This window comes from Panthera leo, chromosome C2, assembly GCF_018350215.1.
Source record: "Panthera leo isolate Ple1 chromosome C2, P.leo_Ple1_pat1.1, whole genome shotgun sequence".
NCBI classification, from domain to species: Eukaryota; Metazoa; Chordata; class Mammalia; order Carnivora; family Felidae; genus Panthera; species Panthera leo.
The window spans coordinates 94,761,740-94,785,695 of NC_056687.1; the positions used below are offsets into that span (position 1 = coordinate 94,761,740).

The window sequence follows — 23,956 nt, forward strand, 5'->3', positions numbered from 1 at the left end:
CAGAGTTTAAAAATAAACATTCACAATTGCTAAAAGGAAGAAGCAACCCAAGTTGCCCATCAGCAGATGAATGGATAAACACAGTGTGGCACCTGCATACGATGGGATATTATTGAGCCTTAAAAAGTTAGGAAATTCTGACACATGCGGATTAACCTTGATGACATTATGCTTATTGACATAAGCCAGTCACAAAAAGACAAATACTGTATGACTCCACTTATATGAGGTACCAACAGTAGTCCAGATTTACAGAGGCAGAAAGTAGAATGGTGCTTGCCAGGGGCAGGGGTGGGGAGCGGGGAGGAGAGAATGAGGAGTTATTGTTTAATGAGTACAGAGTTTCAGTTTGGGAAGACAGAAAAGTTCTGGAAGCAGATGGTGGGGATGGTTGCACAACAATGTGAATGTATTTAATGACACAGAACTGTACGCTTAAAAATGATTAAAATTGTGAATTCTATGTTGGGTTTATTTTGCCACAGTAAAAAAAAAATGCACATTCATTTTATCACCATATAAGGACATTGACTTCATGCATCTGTCTTCTCTTAAATAGTGGACTTTGGAGTCAGTGCCCAGCTTGATCGAACAGTGGGCAGGAGAAATACCTTCATTGGGACCCCTTATTGGATGGCACCAGAAGTTATTGCCTGTGATGAAAACCCAGATGCCACATATGATTTCAAGGTATGACTTCTTCATTGTTTCAAAACTATGTCTCACATCCTGCCCTGAATCTTGCAGTGGGAGAATTCTCATGTGCCTTTGGGTTTAGAATTTATATAATCCTGGGTTTACGATTTATGTAATCCAAAGGGAGAACTGAAAAGCATTATTTGAATTTAAAATGGTAAGACATTCAAGTGAGAATCTTTTTCATGAATTGACCCATTATATCTGGTTGCTTATTTGTAAAAAATGTTGAAACCATTTTCTATATTCTCTTGAACTTAGTCTGGTTTCTTATTAGAAAATAGATTTCTTCTGGAAGCGTTGAATCAATAGATTGTACACCTGAAACTAATAATATTCTGCATGTTAACCAACTGGAACTTAAATTAAAACTTTGAAAAAACAATAGATTTCTATTTTGATTAATGTTTAAACTTTTGGCGAAGGATATATATGCTGAGAGCTTTTTATGCTAAAAGAGGCCAATGTGTTGTCTTGGGTCTTTTCTGATTAAAAATAGACTTCCTCGTTTCTCCATTGCTCAAAGTTTAATTTTTGAGGTTTCTTTTCAATGAGAGAGAATGAAGTGGGGTGTTGGTAGCTACCTTATGGTATTTCTGTAGCCTGTTGTAGTGTTCCATTGAAATTCGATTGGTGGCTTGTTACCTTGTATCATAAACTGGCAATTTGCTCATGAATTCAAAGCAGTGTTTAACTAGATGGTGGTAGTTGTGCCCTTCTTCAAGAAGCCTCCCTCTTTTCCATTATGCTAGCCAGTAATAAAACATAATTTGGGGTTACTATCCCATTGACAGCTGCAATGTCAGGTGACATTATTGTCATGAATTGTGGCTGAAAGTTGAAATATTAAAATTGGAGGCAAATGGAATGTAGGAACTGTGAGTTTTCAGACGGGGAAATAGATGAAGAGATACCCTGTGGCCTTTGTGTAGACCACAGGACAACCTTGGGCAAAACCTGACACTACTGAGGCTGGTTTCACAGGTGCACGGACTTTTCACGCAAGGACTTTAGTAGTCAGCTCCAAATACCCTTCTCTTGAAGATGGGAAACTGAGGCCGGAGGTCTTGGCAAGTATACCCCCAAGTTAGTGGGCTTCTCAGAGTTGGGGCTTGAGCCCCCATCTTGCAAATCTCTTTTCAGTATATTACCAATATATTACCCTGCTCCTCTATGATGTGCTCTTATATAAATCTCCAATTTACCAACAAAACAGCTTCTGAAGAGTATATTTGAAGAATTCCTCTTTTAAAGAACATTTTTAGTTCTCCACATGTGGGGTTATTATTGAAATCAGGTCACAAAGATGCCAACATTGCAATGTCTTTGGGACCCAGTATCGTAGGGCATGGACGAAATTATTTGCCTCTTTGGAGAAATGCAAGCTGAAAGTCTAAAACCAAAATAATCTCCTGTACATTTCTTCCTTCTTTCAAAGTTAGGCACTGTAATAACCTGACAACAATCTGTCTGAAAACAGCTGCCAAGTTAAAAATTAATCTCTTGCCAAAATAAATGTCATTTATTTAAACTGCTAATGATAAGCACATTTAAATAATTTAATTTGCAAATCCCTTCAGAGGAGCCACTACAAAATATATGTCCCAGGCCAGATATGTGTATCATAATTTTCTATAAGCAATTCTTCAAACAGTAGTTATACTTAACAAGTGCTAACTAGACTACTTCTGGGCCACAGATAGTTTAAACTACTTTATAACATACCATAGACAATCAGGGTGTTTCAAACTTTTACCCTTGGCTTAGCCTTTTAAGTATTTTGGGTAGTTGTTCTGTATGTGGCATTTATTTTCTGTGACATAAAATAGATCCCTGTGACTTCACTGTTTTCAATAATGTAGAAGAGGACTTCCTTCTGGCAAAGCCAAAGCTTAGAATTAAACCGATATTCTGGTCCTCTTTCCTCAGAGTAAGGCTAAGGAATATAGTTTGGAATCAGCAAAAGACTTTTGAGCCCAATGCATAATTCTAGGTGTGGACACAGCCTGGTGTATGAGTAACCACAGGGGGATCATGCTGCAGAAGGTGATTTCAGAGATACTGGAAAGTCCATGTGACTATTAAAGTATTAATGTATCCTGAAACATTAATAAAGTTAAGACTAATTTCTGTGTCTTTTATTAAAAAATAAGGAATCCTGATGAGGAACAGGTTCGCTATATTAGTCATTTAGACCTTAGTGAGAATTAATTCATCAGGACTGTTATAATGCAGGTGGTACAAAAGGAGGAAGAAGCCACGGCAAGAACATGAGCCTCCCCGGTCATTGCCAGAGGTACAAGAAGGATCATGACTAAAGGGTTAAGTTAGGAAGACTGGGCAAAAAGGAAGGCTTGAGCGTTCTTTGAAGATTTATTTCAACCATTTCACACTTTTACAGTGGACTAGAGAAGCAGTGATTCTGTAAATATAATCTTTCTCCTTCTTTCTTGGCACCAGATTGTATCCTTTTTTTCTCTTCACCATTCTTAGGTATGTAGTCTGTCACCAGGAGACAACGTGACAATATGTTGCCTTTCAAAACCATTTCTTCATTCACTCAGCACATATTTATTAAATACCCACCACCTGTAAAGAATTAACTAAGCTGGGTCTGTACATGCAGTTTTCGACACATAAAGTTAGTTTGCAACCCCATCAAGGTTCAGGCGTTCAGTACTGTGCATCTGGTAGTCTGTTTGACCCAGCTGTATATTCCAACCTCAGAAACTTATGTCGACACTTTGGGCTCTAATGTGCTATCGATACTTTCCACCTAGGGGTATGTTTGGAACAAAAGATGACTTGAAAGCCACTAGGCTTTATTAGATGTCACAGGGGCCTTCCTTTAAAATAAAGACAGGGGCGCCTAGGTGGCTCAGTCGGTTAAGCGGCCGACTTCGGCTCAGGTCATGATCTCGCGGTCCGTGAGTTCAAGCCCCGCGTCGGGCTCTGTGCTGACAGCTCAGAGCCTGGAGCCTGTTTCAGATTCTGTGTCTCCCTCTCTCTGACCCTCCCCCGTTCATGCTCTGTCTCTGTCTGTCTCAAAAATAAACAAACGTTAAAAAAAAAAAAATTAAAATAAAGACAAAACTGGGGCACCTGAGTGGCTCTGTCGGTTAAGCATCCGACTCTTGGTTTCAGCTCAGGTCATGATCTCACAGTTAGTGAGTTCGAGCCCCACATCAGGCTCTGTGCTGGCAGCACAGCCTGCTTGGGATCCTCTCTCTCCTTCTCTCTCTGCCCCTCCCCTGCTCGTGCTCTCTCTCTCTCTCTCTCTCTCTCAACATAAAAATAAATAAATAAATGAGCTTTAAAAAAAATGAAATGAAATGAAAACAAAATGTAAGAGAATAGTTTTGCTTTATTGTTTTATTATTTATAGATTACCATCTACTATCTGTCTAAGATATGTTTAAAGACTGCTGTAAATTTTTCTAAAACTACAGCAACTCAAGAAAATAAAGGCCTCTGTAGAAAAGTAGTCTGAAGAGCTCATGGTTTTCTTTGCAATCTAGTTTTGTCTGATATCTACCAGGCACAGTAAGTAACTGATTGAAAATAACCCCTATTCGAAGGAGGAGTACCAGAATCTCATATGCCTGGTGTGTTCACTTTCCCCCTAGAGGCCCTTTCTTTCTTGTTTTCAGAAATTCTGTCAAAACACTTCAAGCAAAAGGAAAGGTTTCATTTCTCTGATAAGTATGTAGGGCAATAATGGAAGCTTTCTCATTTAATAATAAGCATTCAAAAGATTTAAAATTAATAAAACGGTTCAAACTTCCTAAGCTGTTTAAATTCTTATTTTTAAAATTTGAATTTCATTTCAGTTGGATGGGGGTTGTCAAGTATTTCATAGTCCTATGTATCTATTGCTTTAACAGAATTACTCGTTAATGAAAGCTTTCTGCAGCCAAATTCTCAGCAATAGGGAACTGGTGGGATAAAGACAAGAGCATCTGTCCAGTGGAAAACCATGCAGTCATTTAAGCAATGGGGTAGCATGCGTGCTGAAGTGGACAGATCCCAAGACAGAGTGTCAGACACAAAGAGCAGCTTACAGCATAGTGCACATGATACAGTCTTACTCACCCCTGCCCCATGGATGGATGATATGGGGGTGGAGAGCTTAAAATTTTTATTTTATATATTTTGCTGTCCTGCTCACTCCACCCCATAAGTTGGCCTTGCATTCATATTAAATTAGTAAGTAAGAGAAGTCCAGTGACATGTCATAGCCCCTCAACCCCCACCCCCCCATCCTCTGGCCCCACCTGCACTAATGTTCTGTGTCATTCACCTCAACTCTGCTTATGAGACTTTGCACACAGGTGCTGTGGATCATTTGCAGGCATAGATGTCTCCTCCAGGGTTTAGGTGAGTGTTGTGCTCTGGCTGTAGGGCAAATACTCATTCTTCTGTGTCACAGATACTTGGCTTTATTCAGGCAGGATGGAAGGAGAAATCTGACTCGTTGGGAGTCACCAAGATCCACGCAGAGTGTGATGTGAGAGAGCGATATTCAGACTGCAGCATGAGATTTGTATTCTCAAACAAGGCCTGGCCTCTGTCTACTGAGATTCAAAGGCGCCACCCTTATTTGGAAGGAGGAAAGGATGATACAGACACCATGTTATTATCACCAGTAAGAGGCTGAAATCGCTATTGAACCAGATCCCTTGTGGCTCTGTGTTCACATCCACCTGTATGACATTCCTCAGTGAGGCACAGTAGCACCTCCCCTGGCCTGCAGGCCGGTCCCCAGCCGAAGGTGATAAAGCTGTTCTAACATTTTCCCTTCCATCAGATAACACATGTAGATGAACAAGGGACTGGAGATTTCCGCTTTCAGTTTGTTTTATGTGTGAAATGGAATTATTAGTCACAACCCATGCTTCAGCACCCTCGGTGACCCTGAGTGACCCACCAACTTGGCTGTTTATATTTAATGTAGAATCTAAGCGTATGACATAGTGAATTCAGAGTCAAGCTTTCAAAGTTAGACAGGAGTGGTTTAAAATGTACACTTTGCCTCCTATTTGCTCCATTACCTCAGAGAGGTTATTGAAACCTTCCCGAACCTCAATGAAATGGAAATAGTAAATTGTATATGACAAAGTTGTATTAGAATAAACTGAGCTACCATATACAAAGGGGTTAATTCCATGCCTAACACTTGGTAGCTACTCAACATATGATAGTTAATATTTGTGTTTGTGTGTCATATGAAGGGACTGCCATTTGGGGCCTTTTTTTTTTTTTTAAACCTAAAAAAACCAGCAGTATCCTAAGATTCAAACCTCATATTTGTATGACACATCTTTAATTGTCTGCCTATTTTGAGTCAGAATCCGCTTATCCATAACTTCTGCCTCTGGATTAAGGTGCTTCCCTTAGAGACCGCACACAATAAATACAATTTCCTTTTTCCAGCTTGAACATTTCCACAAAGACAATAACAATAACTCACAAAACAGAAGACTGTTTTTTTCTCTGTGAATCTTGGTAGAGTCCACTCTACTGGCCGTGCCCGTCATTGAGCTATTGCTTGTCAAGTCTAGACTACCTTGCTACCCTGAGCTTTGGGATAATGGGACTAGCACTCCATCTGGCTTCTTAGGCTCTGCCCATGAAGAGAGACCACAGGGCTGAAGGAGGAAGAACACGCCCTTTCCCGTTTCTTCCCGTAAGCTTACATCATCCCAGTGACTCCTTTGAGTACCTTAAGTACCAGAGCTCATTGCCACCTTACCTGATGCAGGTGTGCTGCTTGAACTGCCGGTCAATGACAACCATACCAGAGTTTGTTAAATACCCAGTATTTGCACGTCAACGTGCTGAGCACTGTACCTATACCACCTTATTGAGTTCTGGTATTAACCCTGCAAGGTAGGTGTTCTCTTCACGTTATAGGTGAGGAACTGGGCTCAGAGGAATTATGTGGCTTGCCCCAGGTCACCAAGCTAGTTGTGTCAGAGCTGAGTCAAATCTAGGTCTGTCTGTCTGTACTGCATGAGCTCTTTCTGCCTCTTCAAGCACACGGGGCTCTTTACTGTGCCGCGAAGGGGTCAGCCATCAGCAAGTGCTCTTTTCTTCATGTGTTGGGCAACCCAGCCCCAAAAGAGATGCTCTTATGCTGTGTCCAAGTTGCCTGCATGCCAGCGGGCCCCCCAGCAGCCAGAAGTTGTGTGCTTGCCTTCTCAGAGGCTCTAGAATTTGTCTCTGTTCTGTCTGTAAAGCACACAGGACTGGGCTATTAATCATGCCACAGGCCAGGCTGAGCAGCGCCTCTAGAATAATGAATTACCCAGCTCCTGCCAAAATGAGTCACACCATGGCCACGAAGGAAACTTATCTCTCCCTGACTCTCTCCCCATCTTGTTCCTCCCTCTTCCCTTTCTCGTCTCCTGTGATCTGTCTTGCCAGTGGTAATTGGAACATTTTCTCCCGTATTTAAGTTCTGAAGTGTCTTTGGGACTTGCTAATGTATCCAAAGGCTTAAAACAAGTCCCGTCAAGGACGTTTATTGCTGTCTAGCATGGGCAGTTAAGCGTAGCTTACAAGCAGCGCTGGGTACGGATGGTCAGGAATGTAAATGTTCCTTTTGGAAAAGAAGAGAACCCCAGCAAAAAGAAAAAAAAGAAGAGAAAAAAAAAGAAAAAAGAAAAAAAAAAAGACCTTTATGATGATATCAAATGAGGCCTTAAAGAAGAGGCAGTTTCTGGCCTGGTCATGTGACAGAGGTTGCACAGGACTTGGGATGGTGTGACCTCTGGTTTGAAGGGGTTGTTTTGGGACTTGGGGGAAAGCTACTTAAGAGGGGATCTGAGGTGCTATGTACTGAATAAAAGAAACCTCTCACTTTGCTGACTTTTCCTGCTCCCTGTGGGGGTAAATCCAGGCTCACCTAACAACTGGGACCTCTCCGTTTTCCTGCTCTCAGAATATGTTTCGTCAATTTATCGCTGTATACATATTATCACTAAAGACGCTTTTGGCTGTACCTCTGTTTCTTACATCATCAGTAGTCTAGAGGAAGGCGGTCCAGGGTTAGTGTAGTGACTCATTGATTCATTCAAACCCCAGGCTCCTACCATTCTGCCCTGTCATAATTCATTTGCTGGCTTATTGCCTCATGGTTGCAAGATGGATGCTGTAACTCTAGATACCATGTTTTTATTCAAGGCACTAAGAAGTGGAAAAGAGTTGTCAGGACATCATCTGTATTTGTCACTTGTATCAGGAAGAACAAAACGTTTCAGAAGCTCCCAGAAGTTGTGTGCCTGTGTCTTATTGGCCAGAACTACGTCACATCCTTACCTGCCATCCTTGGCTGCAGGGAAGTCTGGATAAGCAGGTTTAGCTTTCCTATACTCCGAACTGGAGGCAGCAAGGGAAATGGGGTCTGAAAATGCCTGTTGGGGGGCGCCTGGGTGGCTCAGTCGGTTGGGCGTCCGACTTCAGCTCAGGTCACGATCTCACGGTCCGTGAGTTCGAGCCCTGCGTCGGGCTCTGTGCTGACAGCTCAGAGCCTGGAGCCTGCTTCCGATTCTGTGTCTCCCTCTGTCTCTGCCCCTCCCCCGTTCATGCTCTGTCTCTCTCTGTCTCAAAAATAAATAAAACGTTAAAAAAAAAATTAAAAAAAAAAAAAAAAAGAAAATGCCTGTTGGGTTAGCCAACAACCCAAGAGGGGGAAATAATACAAGAGTGCATTGGGCAAGCACAGGCAGTCTCACCTAACAGGAGAGAAGGAAATTCGTATTCTTGAGCTTACTATGTGCCAGACGCTTTGCAAGACAGGATGCCTGCATGCATGCAGGTCACGGTGACCTGTGTTGTACAGTGAGAAAGCTAAGGTCTGAGCAGTGCTCTGCATGTAGTTATGATAGGAACCTGGATTTGAATCCAGGCCTGTCTGAGACTTAAAAGACTATTCCCTCTGCCTCTGGGAAGTTGAGGCCAGTTTCCTAGCCTTGGTTTTTGGGGTGACTCACTGAATCTCAGCACCTGCATTCAGTCACCAGCACCTTCAGTTCCCTGTAGACAAAGTGGGAATTTAGAGCAATTATTTTATGGGCCCCTGATAAATTTTATCTAGAAGATGAATACTCAGGTTTTTATGTAGTGATGACAGTTAAAAAATAAAAGTGGCCCAGGGGCAGAAGACCCAGCTCTGCCCCAAACCTGGTGCTGAGTTGCTCTGGGGTCTTGGGTAAGTCATTTTCCCTTGTCTGGGTCGGAGATGATCTACAAGGAGTCTGACAATCTTAGGACGTATCTTTCATTTGTTTGCACCTTTGGTTTGCTCATTCATTCAACAATTATTTATTAGGTGCTGCTTTAGGTACTTGGAATATGCCAGTTAACAGAACAAAGATCCTTGATGCCTTGTGGACCTTATGTTTTATCCAGTCTGGGTGTGTTGGAGGCAGGGGGTGCAAACAATGAACACAAAGCAATATAAACTAGTGATGAGTAAATTAGTAGACGTTAGAAGGTGATTCGTTCCCTGGGGGACAAAAGTGGGAAAGGGGATGGGGTCTGGCAGTGCCCCGGGGGAGATTCAGTGGCCCTCACTGAGAACATGGCATTTGAACAAAGACGTAATGGAGAGGAGGGTGATGGTAGGCACTTAATTAGGGTAGTGGCTGCAGGCAGACAGAGTAGCTAGAGCAAGGACCCAGAGGCGGACATGTGCCTGGGTTTTCTGAGCTGTTTCTTTCCCATCTGAGAACTGGCCTGGAGCCCTTCTCACCCCAACCCCATCATTTCCTTTCAGATGCATTGGCTTTCAGTTGTCTTTCAAACTTCCAAGCTCAAGCTTCCAAGACTGGAGGGCCATTTAAATGTGACCCTGCCGTGGCACTTAGAGACATAGTACCCGGCCACCACCTTTATATTTGTACTTCATTTCACGCTACAGAAACACTTGATTTCTGGGTATGTAAGGGAAATGGTAGAACCAGCAAGACCTGGAGATATTAAAATCCTATCAGAATAGCACAAACCACCATTTCCAGCCTATTCTTGCTGTGTTTCCTGTTGAATGCCTCCTGCACAGCGAGTGACTCAGTGTTTTTGTCATGTTCTCAAATGATTGTCTGTGTTAATCAACCATAAACCCCCAGGTACAAGAGAGCCGTGTTTTCAACTTTATCGGTTACAGCCTGTAATGGCAGGCTGGTCCTTCCTTATTAGCTCCGCAAGGCCAGGAGCCTGCGGGAAAACTCAGTCACTTGCTGGGCTATGCAAACGTGTGTGTGTGTGTGTGTGTGTGTGTGTGTGTGTGTGTGTCTAATGACAACTCTGAATACATCTTGAAATATAACAAAGTGAAAGGAGAAGAGTAGCCTTTTTGAGTTGTGTTCTGTGCAGAGAAGTGACCTACAGTCTGCGAACAGTGGTATTGTGCAGGTGTGTTATTATCCCAAGTTGAACTGAGAACTTGTATCATGTGAACCGATTGATGGGCTCATGCATTAAAAGAACCCCTTTCTGGTCCTAGTATGGGCTTAGCATGGGCCCTAGCCACCTACTCTAAAGTAGATTACACTTGGGGCACTTGGGTGGCTCAGTCTCTTAAGCATCCACCTCTTGATTTTGGCTCAGGTCATAATCGCACAGTCAGTCCTGAGACTGAGTTCCACATGATGCTCCGTGCTGGCTCTGTGCTGGGGTGTGGAGCCCCCTTAGGATTCTCTCTCTCCCTCTGCCCCTCCCCCACTCATGCAAACACACACTCTTTTTCTTTCTTTCTCAAATAAATAAATAATTAAAAGCAGATTATACTTCAGGCAAGAGGCTAGGCCCGCCCCCCAGAAAGCCTTCTGCCTTTATGTGCAGGCCTCGGTCCAATACTGAACACACCTGGGTGTCACTCACCGGATACCGAGAAGTTTAGTCCTGGGTAATGGCCCAGCATGGATTTCATAGTCCTTTTCCAGGTGTGACTCCTCTCATGTGGCCTTGACATGTGTTTGATGGGAATAGCACGGACACTGAACTTTGACCTCGGTAATCTGAGTGAGGTTCCGGGAGAGAATTTGGAATAACATACAAAATGCAGGTTATATTGAAAAGAAAAGGAGGATGAAAGTCTTCATCAGGATTGTAGGCCACTGAACCAAATTTCCCACTGTGTTTTCTTACCCACCCACCAGGACACTGAAGCAGCAAGCATCTCTTCTGGGGTTTCCTAACCTGGTTTTCCCTTTCTTTTGATTTGCTCCTTCCTATGCTCCTCAGAGACAACTGAGCCATGGACGCAGAGTGGGGGAGAAGCATACTGCTACAGACGGAGATTGCATAGGCAGGGGCGGAGACGTTAGCCTCGAAAATTCCAATGAGAGGGGCGCCTGGGTGGCTCAGTCGGTTAAGCGTCCGACTTCGGCTCAGGTCACGATCTCGCGGTCCGTGAGTTCGAGCCCCGCGTCAGGCTCTGGGCTGATGGCTCAGAGCCTGGAGCCTGCTTCCGATTCTGTGTCTCCCTGTCTCTCTGCCCCTCCCCTGTTCATGCTCTGTCTCTCTCTGTCTCAAAAATAAATAAACTTAAAAAAAAAATTAAAAAAAAAAAAAAAGAAAAAAAAAAAAAAGAAAATTCCAATGAGAACATAAAAGTCAGTCTCATCATAAGAAAGAATATAACGGTGCAGACTCTCTATTTTACATATTGTCTACTTACAAGATGGAAGCTATTGTTCATTCATTCATTCAACAGACATACCAAGCACCTGCCACTGTTGCCTGGCTCCCATCTAGGCCCTGGAGATACATGCAGATACAACCCAAAAGTTTCCTTGTCCTCATCTGATTTGGTTAAGCCATGTGAAATTGCTGTTTTGGTAGGTCTAAAACAATCGACTAAACAAACATGTACCTACTATATGATTCAGCCATTGCACACCTAGGTGTTTACACAAAAGAAACAGAAGCATATGTCCGGATGAAGACTTGTACATGAGTGTCTGTAGCAGCTTTATGTGCAATAGCTCAGACTGGAAACACTGTCCATCACAAGCGGATGGATAAACAAATTGTAATGTAACCGCACAATAGAACACTAGTTGGCAGTGAAAAGGAATGAAGTTACTCATATATACTGCAACAAGGCTGGACCTCAATCCATTATGTTAGTGAAAGAAATGGAATGATTTAATTTATATAAAACTTCAGAAGATGCCAGCTAATCCATAGTGACAGAAAGCAGAACTGGGTCAGGGGATAGCAAGGGCAGGAGGGGAGACGCCAGAGTAGCACGTGCAACCCTTTGGCATGGGGGAGGGGTATATCTACAGTGTTGATTGTGATGACGGTTTCACAGGTGCATACATGTCAAACCTTTGCAAATGATAGACTTCAAATATAGGCAGTTAATTGTATGATAATTCTACCTCAATGAAGGCATTAAAACAGCACCAGTTACATAGGGTTCAATCGACAGATAAATTTTGGTGATCAATTAATTTTTGAGACATTATATTCATTTTTCATACATTTACTGGAAACTCACCATGTATCGGAAATACTGTGAGAGATACTACCCATGAAGAGTGAAAAAAGCTGTTCTTGCTTTTAGGCTTAGTGAGCAAAATAGGTTCGTAAAGAGATGACTGAATGGCTTTTCTACAGGCAGTTCTGGAGCGATTACCGGGCTTAACCAAGTTCTTGTCTGATGACTGCATTTATGCATGTGTCTATGCCTTCTATCTTTTTCAGAGTGACTTGTGGTCTTTGGGAATCACCGCTATCGAGATGGCAGAAGGCGCTCCCCGTAAGTACCTTCCTCTGGGTGAAATCTGTTGCTGGTCTGCTCTGCAGGGACTGAGCAACGCTTCCTTGCCAGGCTCTGTAGTAGCTTTGCTTCTGCTACACCGAGCCCGGCGTGGGTTCGAGCTGGCATATTTAGAAAGCAAAGTCATCTTAAATCAACCAGGAATCCATTCATCTCAGAGCGGTGTGAAGATCTCGTGTTTAGAGGAAACAAGAAAGAGAAGGGAGACAACTCGGGGATCTTGTGTATTTTACCGATTCAGTGTGTAGTTTCTTCTTGAACTGCCCTTCGCCTAACGCAAAACTGGGGCCAATTCACACAGACTAGAAACTCCAACTTAACAAAAAGTCAGAACTGATTTCCAGTGCACGGCTTATGCAGACACTTGCACACTCAGTTGCTCTCCCTCCTAATAAAATACTGACGTTTAGATTTTGAGGTCCAAGGCAGAGTGGCCAGGGCTCTGGCTATCTGGGGAACCTCTGCTGTTCCTTGAGCTCTGCAGTGTTGGTACTGCAGAGTGCCTCCACCAGTCCTGTGCTGGCTGTGAGCATGTGCCCCACAGGCTTCCCTACAGGAAGTGCAACTCACCAAGGGGCCTCCGCTGCCACTGCTCTACCCACCGCCCTGCAAAGCCCTCCGCATCAGTGACCCAGCCTGGCAGGGATATAAGACAGAACTTTTTCTCGAGGGCACAGGATGCCTTTGTAGGCAACTCTCACTCCTTAGTTTCACTGCTTAGTTTGCTCAGGCAGCACACTTCCACCTACTTTGTCTGCCTCTTCCTTTCACTCTGATCAGACATGCAGAGCAAACTGAAAACTCTCCCAGCCTTCCCTGGCTCCATCCCTACTTCCTTCCAGGCAGGGGTTTTCCCTGGTAATACCTTCTCATCCTTAGTGCTGCCCTGGTGTCTGCTTTGCAGGGGACCCGAACCAAAACAGGCCCCATCTGTGCATGGCAGGTCATTTTGTTTATATGACTTTTTATCTTCACGTTATCATAGTCTGATTTCTCACTCTAGAGTTGGTAGGATTCATCTGTAAGCGTGATTGATTTGGATTGTTTGATGACAAAATTCCCTTCATTCACAATGCTAATAGGCATTTATGAATCAGAAGAATAGTATATTGCAGTCTGAAAACCATATTGTCATTCTTGATGAGTAGTAGAGGGGGCTGAAAATAAACTTCTACCCACAGAATCCTTTAGCTTTTAGAGAAAATATATTCATATTCTGGGCACAAAGGAAAGGATACCCCCTGATGTTTGAAAAATAGACCTGTGAAATATTTTGATTAAAATAAGGACACATGAGTCCTTTCTCTATAAACCATAATGCCATGTTTCCAAGTTGAGATATTTTAATGACTTTTCTACCAGACCCTCTTTGCCTTGATCTCTCTGTTCTTTCTGGGGCCAGCGAACAAACAAATGAACAAACAAACAAACAAACAAACGATAAGCATATCATAAAACCCGAAAAGCCATCAGGTTATTTAGAAATACAGACAGAAAGGTGTTCTGGCCTAGTGCTTTTTACTCTAAAAATCTATGTACATAGCATTGCGTTTGTATGGGCCTTTGGTATATAAGAAATAGACCATTCATCTTTCATTTTATGACTTAGGCTTTTACAAATTAAAAACAACCTACCATCTCCATTGTAGTTGTTATCTTGATGTTGTCTACTTTGAATCTCCGATGGCTATCCCGATAGCAAAGCAGAGGTTTTGGCCCTGTAATGTACTTTTCTTAAATACGAAGTACAAGTAGAAATGTTAACAATGTCTAGTTGAGGTGCGTATTTTATGAGACACCAGCTCTTTTAAGTGCTTCACAGACAGAAGCTTTGTAGTCCTCTGACTCTGCTCACGTGGCATGTGCGACTGGGAGCCACTCGGTAGCATGAGCTGCACAGCTAGGGTGGGCTTGGCCTGTATTTGGCCTCCTAACCTGAATTGCCCTTTGTTTTGGTCTCTTGCAGCTCTCTGTGACATGCACCCCATGAGAGCCCTCTTCCTCATTCCCCGGAACCCAGCACCTCGCCTGAAGTCTAAGAAGTGGTGAGTTTGGTCTTCAGTGTTTTGCAGATTGAAGGGTTTCCTGTGATGCTCTGTTGGATGAGCTCAAATCCGTAGGTCCGGCTCCATGAGTAGACTAACATAAACCAAGACTTAGTGAGTGCTTTTCCATATACTATCACTCCTCTTAAGGCACCTATTAAGTACCTACTGTTTGCACAAGTCTTTATCACCACACCTTCCAGGTAAGGAACTGTTACCTAAAGTGAGTAGTGGAGCCCCAGAAATAACATGAAAGCCCTTTGATTTATTACCTCAAGAAGTATCCTTCCTGGCTGCACAAAACATCTTATCAGAGAGGGGGATAGTTCCGAGAGTCAGCTGGTTCGGAGGGCCGACTTTTCTTCTATTCCTTAAGATGGCAGTTCTGTAAGTACACACACATACTTGGCAGTGTCAAAGATGATTTTATTGGTCTGTGCATAAATATTTGTAAGTTTTGCTTTTACCACTGCTTTCTCTTTATGGCAAGTGATATTGGCTTCTTAAGTTGGGTGGTGGTACAACCTTCCCGTTTAATAAACTGATTCACTTAAAAACTTGGCCTAATTTAAAGAAGAATACCGAGGGGCGCCTGGGTGGCTCAGTCGTTTAAGCGGCCGACTTCAGCTCAGGTCGCGATCTCGCAGTCCGTGAGTTCGAGCCCCGCGTCGGGCTCTGGGCTGATGGCTCAGAGCCTGGAGCCTGCTTCCGATTCTGTGTCTCCCTCTCCCTCTGCCCCTCCTCCATTCATGCTCTGTCTCTCTCTGTCTCAAAAATAAATAAAACGTTAAAAAAAAATTTTTTAAAGAATACCGAGTGGATACTAGTATGGGCGGTGTAGGAATATGGCTAAAAATTGTGCTGATAGTATACAGTTGACTCAAGTTTGAGACACACAGTTCTGCAGGTTAGGCCAGATGTTGGACTTTTGACTTTTTTGCCTACTTACATCAGGGTCTTTGTATCTTATTATTGCATAACAAGAATCCGTTGGTCCTTTCTTTCCCCTGTATGTATGGTGGATCTTGATACACCCTTGCCCTGGGATCAATTCCTGGGCTACGTGTGATCTCCTATCTTTTTCTAGAGGCACGTTCTGGGCACTTAGAACATGAAGGTTCAAGACCTCTCTGTCCCTTTTCACAGTACTTCATGATCACCCTTCACGGGGACCCTCATATTCCTCCCTTACCCACTCACAGCTTTCCTCTGCTATACAGAGAGCAGTTTAATTAATACCAGCCACCTAGTAATGACATAGCAACCCTGGTGTGACAAGGGAAAGGCATACTGCCCAGAGAAGAGAGGAAAACAGCCAGAAGGGGCCGGCAGCCCCGAGTTGCAGAAGAAGAACAGAGCATCAGAGTTGCTATTGGCAACAAGGGGCAGAGCAACCCCTGTTCCTCGTTCTCACTCTGGAGGGTCGCTGTGTGATAGCCATTCTCTCCCCAGCAACAGCCTTCCATTGGGTACCTGTATGGCACATGATCAGTGGGGCCCGGAAGCCCTGCTTCCTCCCTTCTCCCCGGAACAGACTTCCTCGGGAGAGCAGTCAGCTCAGTTCCATCTCTGGAAGCATCAGTAGCACTACAAAGCCCTCTGCTCGCTTTCTGCTTGTCCTTGGTGCCAGGCCTCCCTCTCCTCCTCCCCCCAACACACACACACTGTAAAGGGCAGACTTCACTTGCCTGTTCCCTCCTCCCCTTCCCTCTCCCAGAACTGCTGCTGGACAGACGTTTCCAGAGTTCCACCCACAGGAGTCAAACTGGCCATCCACACATGTGTTATGTGTGCTCAACACAGCGTGGCCACACACCGTGTTTCAGGAACATTTGTATTAATTGCCAACTTTGAAAAATCTGGAGATTGAGCTTTACCTTTAGGTTTCCGGCCTTTTGTGCAAAGGTGTGACACCAGGTGGTCTTTTCTGCCCATCACCACCTCTCCCCGACTAAGAAGTGGGGGTCACTTGGCCACCATACTTGTCCTGTTTTCCTCTTATACGGAGCTCGCACTGCCCTCTGTCTGACCTTTCTGGCTTGCTAGAGAAGCGAGTAAACAGCCTCTGCCCTACAGTTTTAATTTTCTTTGCCCCTGCTCCAAAAAGTTCAACTCTGTATTGGCCTTGTTTGAGAAATACAGACTTTGAGGAAAATACAGGCTGACTTTTCTGAGTCAAACCTTTGACAACAGGAGCTATATCTGATGGTGCTGCAGGGAACAGGGACAGTCCAGGGACAGTGAGGAGGTCAGGCCTCCATCTTGCCCAGCCTCCCTCCACACCCTCCCTGACTCCAAAGGAAAGCCAGTCAGGAGCTCGAGACCCACACTGTTAGAGAGGGGAGGGGGAAACGACGTGGCTATCTGAGAGTGAGTGGGGAAACAAAGGCCCTGCTCAGGTGCTCTTTCTCACTCAGAACCCGGCCTTTATAAGATGGTAATGCAGCCCCCCGCCACGGGACGTGGAGTGTGCCTTCCAGCTCTCTGCACAGAATTCTAGTTTTTAAGTGAGAATATTGAGCACTGCAGAGTACTTTCCTGAATGACCAGGTCCAAAGTGATTTGAAATAAGTTAGGAATTAAAAGAGAAAAAATGGGGTACCTGGGTGGCTCAGTCGGTTAAGCGTCCAACTTCGGCTCAGCTCATGATCTCACAGTTTGTGAGTTGGAGCCCCACATCGCGCTCTGTGCTGACATCTCAGAGCTTGGAGCCTACTTTGGGTTCCATGTCTCCCTTTCTTTCTGACCCTCCCCCACTGGCACTCTGTCTCTCTCTCTCAAAAAAATAAATAAACATTTAAAAAATATTTCAAATCAGTTAGGGTTTTAACACACCCTAGTGCTTGGGAGGAAGTGAAAACTTTATTTATTTTCCTTTTATATTTCAAGGGAGAGGATCCCTCTCCCCACCCGTCAAAAAAAACAAAACTCCAAAATGTTCTTTTATTCTCTGCCTAATGAATTATCAGATGAAGTGCACCGTTCGCAGCGTGTATATCAAAATACTACCAAAGTGGGTGTGGGGGTGCCATTGTGGTAGAGATGGACCATAAACTCTTTATTATATGCATTCAGTTGAGGGTCATTTCCACCTAACTTGCTGAATCTACAACATACAGGACATATAAGGCATATATGCATGCTGTAGACTCAGTAATTTGTGTGTGTGTGTGTGTGTGTGTGTGTGTATGTAAATTTAAGGTCTCTATAAATTTAATTTTACCCACAACCCTGCCAGGCAGATGCTCTGAGTCATCCTTCTCTTGCTGTAACACTATGGCTTGGGTAGGTTATGAGCCTTGTGCAAGGCTGTACAGTCTTCTAATTTTCTAAGTTTGTAACCCCCATTCTCCCACCTGCACCATCTGGCCTCTGAAGTTCCAGCTTAGAGTAATAGAGAATGAGATACTGGTCTCTTAGTTGAACAGTTTTTTTCCTGTGCCTTAATATTAGGGAAAGAAGGGCAGTAGCAGGGTTCTTTGCCCCTTCCATTGTGGGGTAAAGGAGAGCAGTCCACTTGCTAGAACCCGGCCCTTCCCTCCCATGTCAGTGAGATGAGGAGAGGCCTCCTTGGCAAGGAGGTCATGCAGTCAGGGCTCCAGTCCAGCCATTCGATAATTAGATCTCAGGGAGGATTATAACCTCAGCTGAATTAGAGGACACCAGGCATCTCTCGGCCGCTGTCTCCATGTCACCACCAGCAAACGCGTAATAAGTTGGGACTCCCATTTCCTCCCATCTCTGTACGTGGTCAGATTCCACCCACGTGGGTGAACCATCTCCTTCAACACATTTCCTCCTCCCTTATCTTCCCACCGTGCTCAGGCCAGCTCCCCTGCCCTACTCAGTGCTGCAGTTTCCTGCAGGAGTTTCTGGAGAAAGATGGGGATGATTTCATTCCTGTAACAGACAACTGGTCTTTTTCTTTTTCCTTGCTCTTCAAATGCAAAGATTGCACACAGGCAAAGAAGTGTTTCATTGAGATCATTAGGAAAATCGTAACTGCTTATCACTGGGGAGAGACATGAGGTTCCTTGGTCCGGCCCATTTGTGCCCCAGATGAAGACTAGAGGCCTGGTGATGTTAACTGGCTTATCCAGAGTCCCAGAGGTTTCATTGCTGGAGCCACAGCCCTGAACCCCTTACAGTCACTACTGTTATTTTATGAAACAACAGCTCTGATTCTTGGTGGATTGTCAGGCATTTTTGTTCTTTAAGAACTGACAAAGTTATTTGTGTATGTGTGTTCTAAATAAAATCATAATAGAAAGCAAATATCAGAAAATACTTCAAATTAACTGAATTTGCTAGTAGACAATATGACTTCAGGCTTCATTGAAATCAAAACAAAAATTGTTCCACAGCTTTTACAATTAACCTTTTTTGCACAGTCTCCTTGGAGAGAGTGGTCTCGTTGACTCTGTGAGCATATCTAATCCAAATATATGTGAAATTAATTCCCTTTAAGAACACTGACCTATTCAGTTCCACTTCTGTTTCTGCCCCCAGCTCTGAGGGCAGATACTGCTGTTGGTTAAGCCTGGTGATGTTCAAAGGTGGCAGGACGTTGAAAACACAATGAAAGTAATAGCAGTAACAATAACAGCAAACATACATACGGCGTTTATGACATGTCAGACACCGTGCTAAGTATTTTATATGAAGCAATTCATCGGATCATCACAACAGTCATTTGAGATCAATTCTAACGATCCCACCGTTTGCAGCCAGGGCAACTGAGGCACAGAGACATTAAATAATCTGCCCAAAGTCTCACAGTTAGTAAGCGATGGAGCCCAAATTAGAGAGAAAGGGTAGTTCTGGGAAAATGCAAATTCTAAAGCTCAAATTGCATTTAGGGAGTCCTGCAATTATCAGAAACTTCAGCCTGACTGGTTACAGTGATTAATGTAATAATCTTTCAGGCGTTTTTAATTCCTCTAACACAATTGAATATATAAACAGAAAAAATCTGGGAAGATAAAGTGTTTGGTGATGCTGGTATTAGAACCAGGGCCTCAGACTGTAAGCACCAAACATTAACATTTATCTCTCCAGGCCACCCCTGGGGAAATTAGTATTACTAATCTCGGGCATTTTTTTTAATAGACAGAACTAAATTACCGGCAGCAGAGATTCAAACAATAAAGTTATATAAATGTACTTTAAACCCATTAGACCACTCAGCAAACAGTCAAGTGGTGTTCAACATAGGGAAGGGTTTTTACTTTTAATTAAATGTGTAATTAAGCATATTGATTCTTTGGTCACACTAACTTAAATAAGAGACAATGAATCTTTCCTTTGAAGATTTATTTTAAGTAAGCATTATTTTGTCTTCAAACTGTTCCATTTGAAGAAGACGTCAGATACATTGCCAGGGTTGCGGTTCTACACATCTTGGCCCAATCTTTGGGCTCAAGGTTATTCTCCTGAAGGTTCCTTCCCACCGGAAGAGATCCTGGAAAGTGGCCTGTGAGCCCCAGCTGCTTCCGCGGAACTCTTTGAACACTCTCTTACCCTAGAGATGCCACCGACTTTTTTTGGGTGTCAGTACTGGGGAATGGAACATACAGTTTATCGAGTCTGCATCTCATTTTTAAACTGGGTGTGATTTCTTTATTTATCACCCTCTAATTAATAGCTGAGCACTTTATAAAAAGCACTTCCTTCTAGTTGCAAGCAGAAAAAACAGCTTTCATTTGCATTTATCATGAATATTTAACAGCTCCCCGTCTTAATTTGTTTTTGTTTTCATGTTTTTAATACTGATTTTCTACCTAGAAAAGCGCCATGTGGAATTTGTCTATCTCTTTATACAGGTCAATCTCATTCTCTTCTATTTATTCCTTGGGACAGTCCATTATCCCATGATGGTTTTGTCTTGTTTTGTTTTGTTTTGTTTTGTTTTGTTTTGTTTTGTTTTTTGCAAAGTCTCTCCTTAGATGATATCACAATTGTGCCTCTACAGATTTGTCTCATGGACCTGAAAAAGAAAGCATATTCAATACTATTTCCTCTCCAAACCTCCCTCTCTGTGCCTCACAAGCACAGATTTGATGGTAGCCATTTTACAGCATTTGTCCGGAACTTACAAGTGATAACCATTCCTGCATTCATTCATTCATCAGACATGTGAGGGCAGGTAAGTGTGCTCAGGATACCAACAGCACACCAGTGGTCTTGGAGAACAACAGTGTGGAGGAAGCAGGGCTACAGGCTGAAGGACATACAAGGAGGTACATAGAGTATCCACGCTGTTGTCACCATTTTCCACAGGCCACGGGGTGGCCGATCCCGATTGATCCTGCGGTGACCCCAAACATAGCAGGGTACATATGCTTCTATGTAAAATAATGTAAAAGCATGAACTTAGCTTAGAAATGTAGGGAGAAAAAAATATTAATAATGCAGTCCTTCAAAAACAATGGAACGAGAAACTGCTTTGACCTAGGCAGAAATGCAGAGTGGTGCATATGCCAGTGCCCTCTTGTGTTTGGATCTTGAATAACATGTTCACCATTGTGTTCTGTGTGGTGAAGACAGCTTTCAAGCCTGAATTCTGTGTGTAAGGTCCGCTGGGAGACAGGAAAGCTTGCTCCTGGGATCCGCTCCTGTTATTCCACAGCACTCCACAGGAGGGCGACGGAGAGCACAAAATGGATTCCCACCTGCTCTGAGCAGGGTGGGGGCCACAAAGAGGGTGACCAGAGTTCCACTAAGGTCTCTGCCCATCATGTGCCAAGAGGCCAATGTAGCACATCAGAAAGTCATGCTATATAGTTGTGAAATAATTATTTATGAGGCTGGACAATTTCTTGGAATGCAGCAAGAACATACATGCCCAACTCATGAATCATAGCTGAAGTCCACTGTTAATTTCTCCCACATTGTGGACTTGCTGCCCTATTCCTTGGTATATTATCTTTCACCAGTTGTCCCCTCCCCTGTGTGAGGCACGGGGTTTATCTTTGAGGAAACAGTGCCTGTCTAGTGGGAGGTAAATTCGTTTCTGGATATGAACTTAGTTCCTAAGTTTGCAAGTCCTTGGGTTGATAGCAAACATACACATAAATCCTGTTCTTATTAATTGGAGAGCAAAGTTCAAAAGTAATTTTGAAATTACCATTTAAAAAAATTTGCCTAACCAAGCTCACTTTACCACATAAGAATCTTTCTCATTTCTACAAATGTACTCCTTTTTATCTATACAAGCTTGATTTTATGTCCTCCTCCCAGCTTGCATTTTCTGCATCATTTAGACAACTCATCTCAGTTCCCCTGACATATAGTGTGCTCAGCCCAGTCCTTGGTTTTTCACTATTTCTTGCCTCCCTGAACTCTCTCCTGAAAGTGACTTCCTCTTCATTCTTTTTTTTAATGTTTAGTTATTTTTGAGAGAGAGAGAGAAAGAGAGCTTGAGTGGGGGAGGGACAGAGAGAGAGGGAGACACAGAATCTAAAGCATGTTCCAGGCTCTGAGCTGTCAGCGCAGAGCCCGACATGGGACTCGAACCCACTAACTGTGAGATCATAACCTGAGCCAAAGTCAGATGCTCAACTGAATGAGCCACCCAGGCACCCCGGTTTCCTATTCATTCTCTAAGTCTCAGCTCTTGTTCCCTCATTACAATAGACCTTCCAGATACACTTTTCACCAAGGTCTTTCTCTTCTCTCATTCCTTTTGGTCTCTTGTGTGATATTACATACAAACTGTGCAAAAATGCTTTTATGCACGTAACTCCCATACATTGCCTGAACTGTGTGTTGATGGTGATGATGTCTTTGAATCCCATGTGCCTAATAAAGGTCTAGACGTACTTTGTGATTGGTTGATTCCTATGTTGGCTAATTGAACCTATTCTCTTCTTTTTTTTTTATTCTAGCATTTTGGAGAAATAGAATTTTGCTTTTTCTTTGGATGGTCTTTTTATCTGTGGGTTCATCTCTTTTGTTTGGCAGGTCAAAAAAATTCCAGTCATTTATTGAGAGCTGCTTGGTAAAGAATCACAGCCAGCGACCAGCAACAGAACAATTGATGAAGCATCCATTTATACGAGACCAACCTAATGAACGACAGGTCCGCATTCAACTCAAGGACCATATTGACAGAACAAAGAAAAAGCGAGGAGAAAAAGGTTAGAAGCACATTTGTATTTCAGCAAAGGAAACAAAAGACGGAGCGAGTCATGGGCTCTTGATATATTTGGAGGTGACCATGGGGGTTTCAGATGGACCTGCATTATTCTTTAGTGTGAAGGCCTGCCTCTGAGCTCATAGCCTGTAGGCATCAATGGATTGAGCCTGTGAAATGGAATCTTCATGAAAGGATAGAACTGTAAGGAATATTACCTCTTCCAGGCACTAACAAAGAGACATGTTGAGTAATACTATGAAGTGGTTTAATATGACAAGTGATTTTCTTAGTTCAAATGAATATTCATGTTTTGAAGGCTAAAAATCTACAGAAGACAACCTAAAAAAAAAATCATTTGGTTGACATTTTTGTATACTGGCACTCTTCAGCATTTAAGTTTTTGTGCTCTGAGGCTCATTTAGAATTTAGCTCAGAAGTCAGAATGAATTTTCTTATAGTCACAGAGATGCCAGACTTGCTATTTGGAACATTGAATTTTGAGCTGGAGGATCATTTAATGTACTTCTTTATTTTATAGATTGAAAAACTCTTATCTCTTATGGCTCTGGCTGTTCTACCACACTATCTTTTCATGGCATCGATGGAAAGAACATGAGTTCAAACTTGGGGTCCTGGGGCCGTATCCTGGTTGTTCAAATAGAGACTCGGACTTCCTTAACTAGCATCCTGACTAAGCAGAAAATTCACGTGGTCTGGGGCAAGCTTTGTGCCTGGTTGGATGGGGAGTTGGGGAAGGTTGAGGTATGGGGAGGAAAGGGAAAGATCCAGAGGACAGACAGAGTGAGTCCTCCCCGAGTGGAGGCAGGAGGGTCAGTGGAGAAAAGGGGAGGGCTGACGGTGAGGAGGCAGTATAGGGCTGGTAAGGTGAGCCCTGAGCGTGCAGCCATGGAGAGTAAAGGGGAAGACCAGGCACCGACAGTGGGACACAACTGGCGACATGATTTTCCTCTTTTCTGTCCTCAACACCATTCTCCTCTGTTCTTCCAAGCCAGGTGGAGCATTGGAGGGTGGTGGGCCCCACAGGACAGAGTGTGCTCTCCTTTTATTTGAATTTCCCTTCTTTGCCTCTGCAGCTACCATCTGTAATGTGGCGAGGTGCAAGCAGGTGTGTGGGGTGGGTGGTAAGCATTGCAGGAGTCAAGACCGTAGAGGTAGGAGCAGCAGGGGGCTGAGGCAGGAGGGGAAATCCTCAGTGAAGGCTCAAGGGAAGGCTTCCTTCTTGGCTGCTGGCCTCAGGGAGTCAGGGAAATGTGCGATCAGGTTAGA

General features: G+C 43.5%; 1 protein-coding gene across 8 annotated transcripts in view; it reads left to right on the forward strand.

Moving 5' to 3' along the window:
* TNIK (TRAF2 and NCK interacting kinase) overlaps positions 1-23,956 on the forward strand; it is a 442,546-nt gene that overhangs the window by 318,752 nt on the left and 99,838 nt on the right. For all 8 annotated transcript variants that reach the window (XM_042955223.1, XM_042955220.1, XM_042955221.1 and 5 more), the window contains 4 exons: positions 560-690; positions 12,412-12,466; positions 14,454-14,532; positions 22,495-22,670. In XM_042955223.1, the coding sequence (XP_042811157.1) occupies positions 560-690; positions 12,412-12,466; positions 14,454-14,532; positions 22,495-22,670 (441 nt within the window). The remainder of the gene's footprint in view (positions 1-559; positions 691-12,411; positions 12,467-14,453; positions 14,533-22,494; positions 22,671-23,956) is intronic.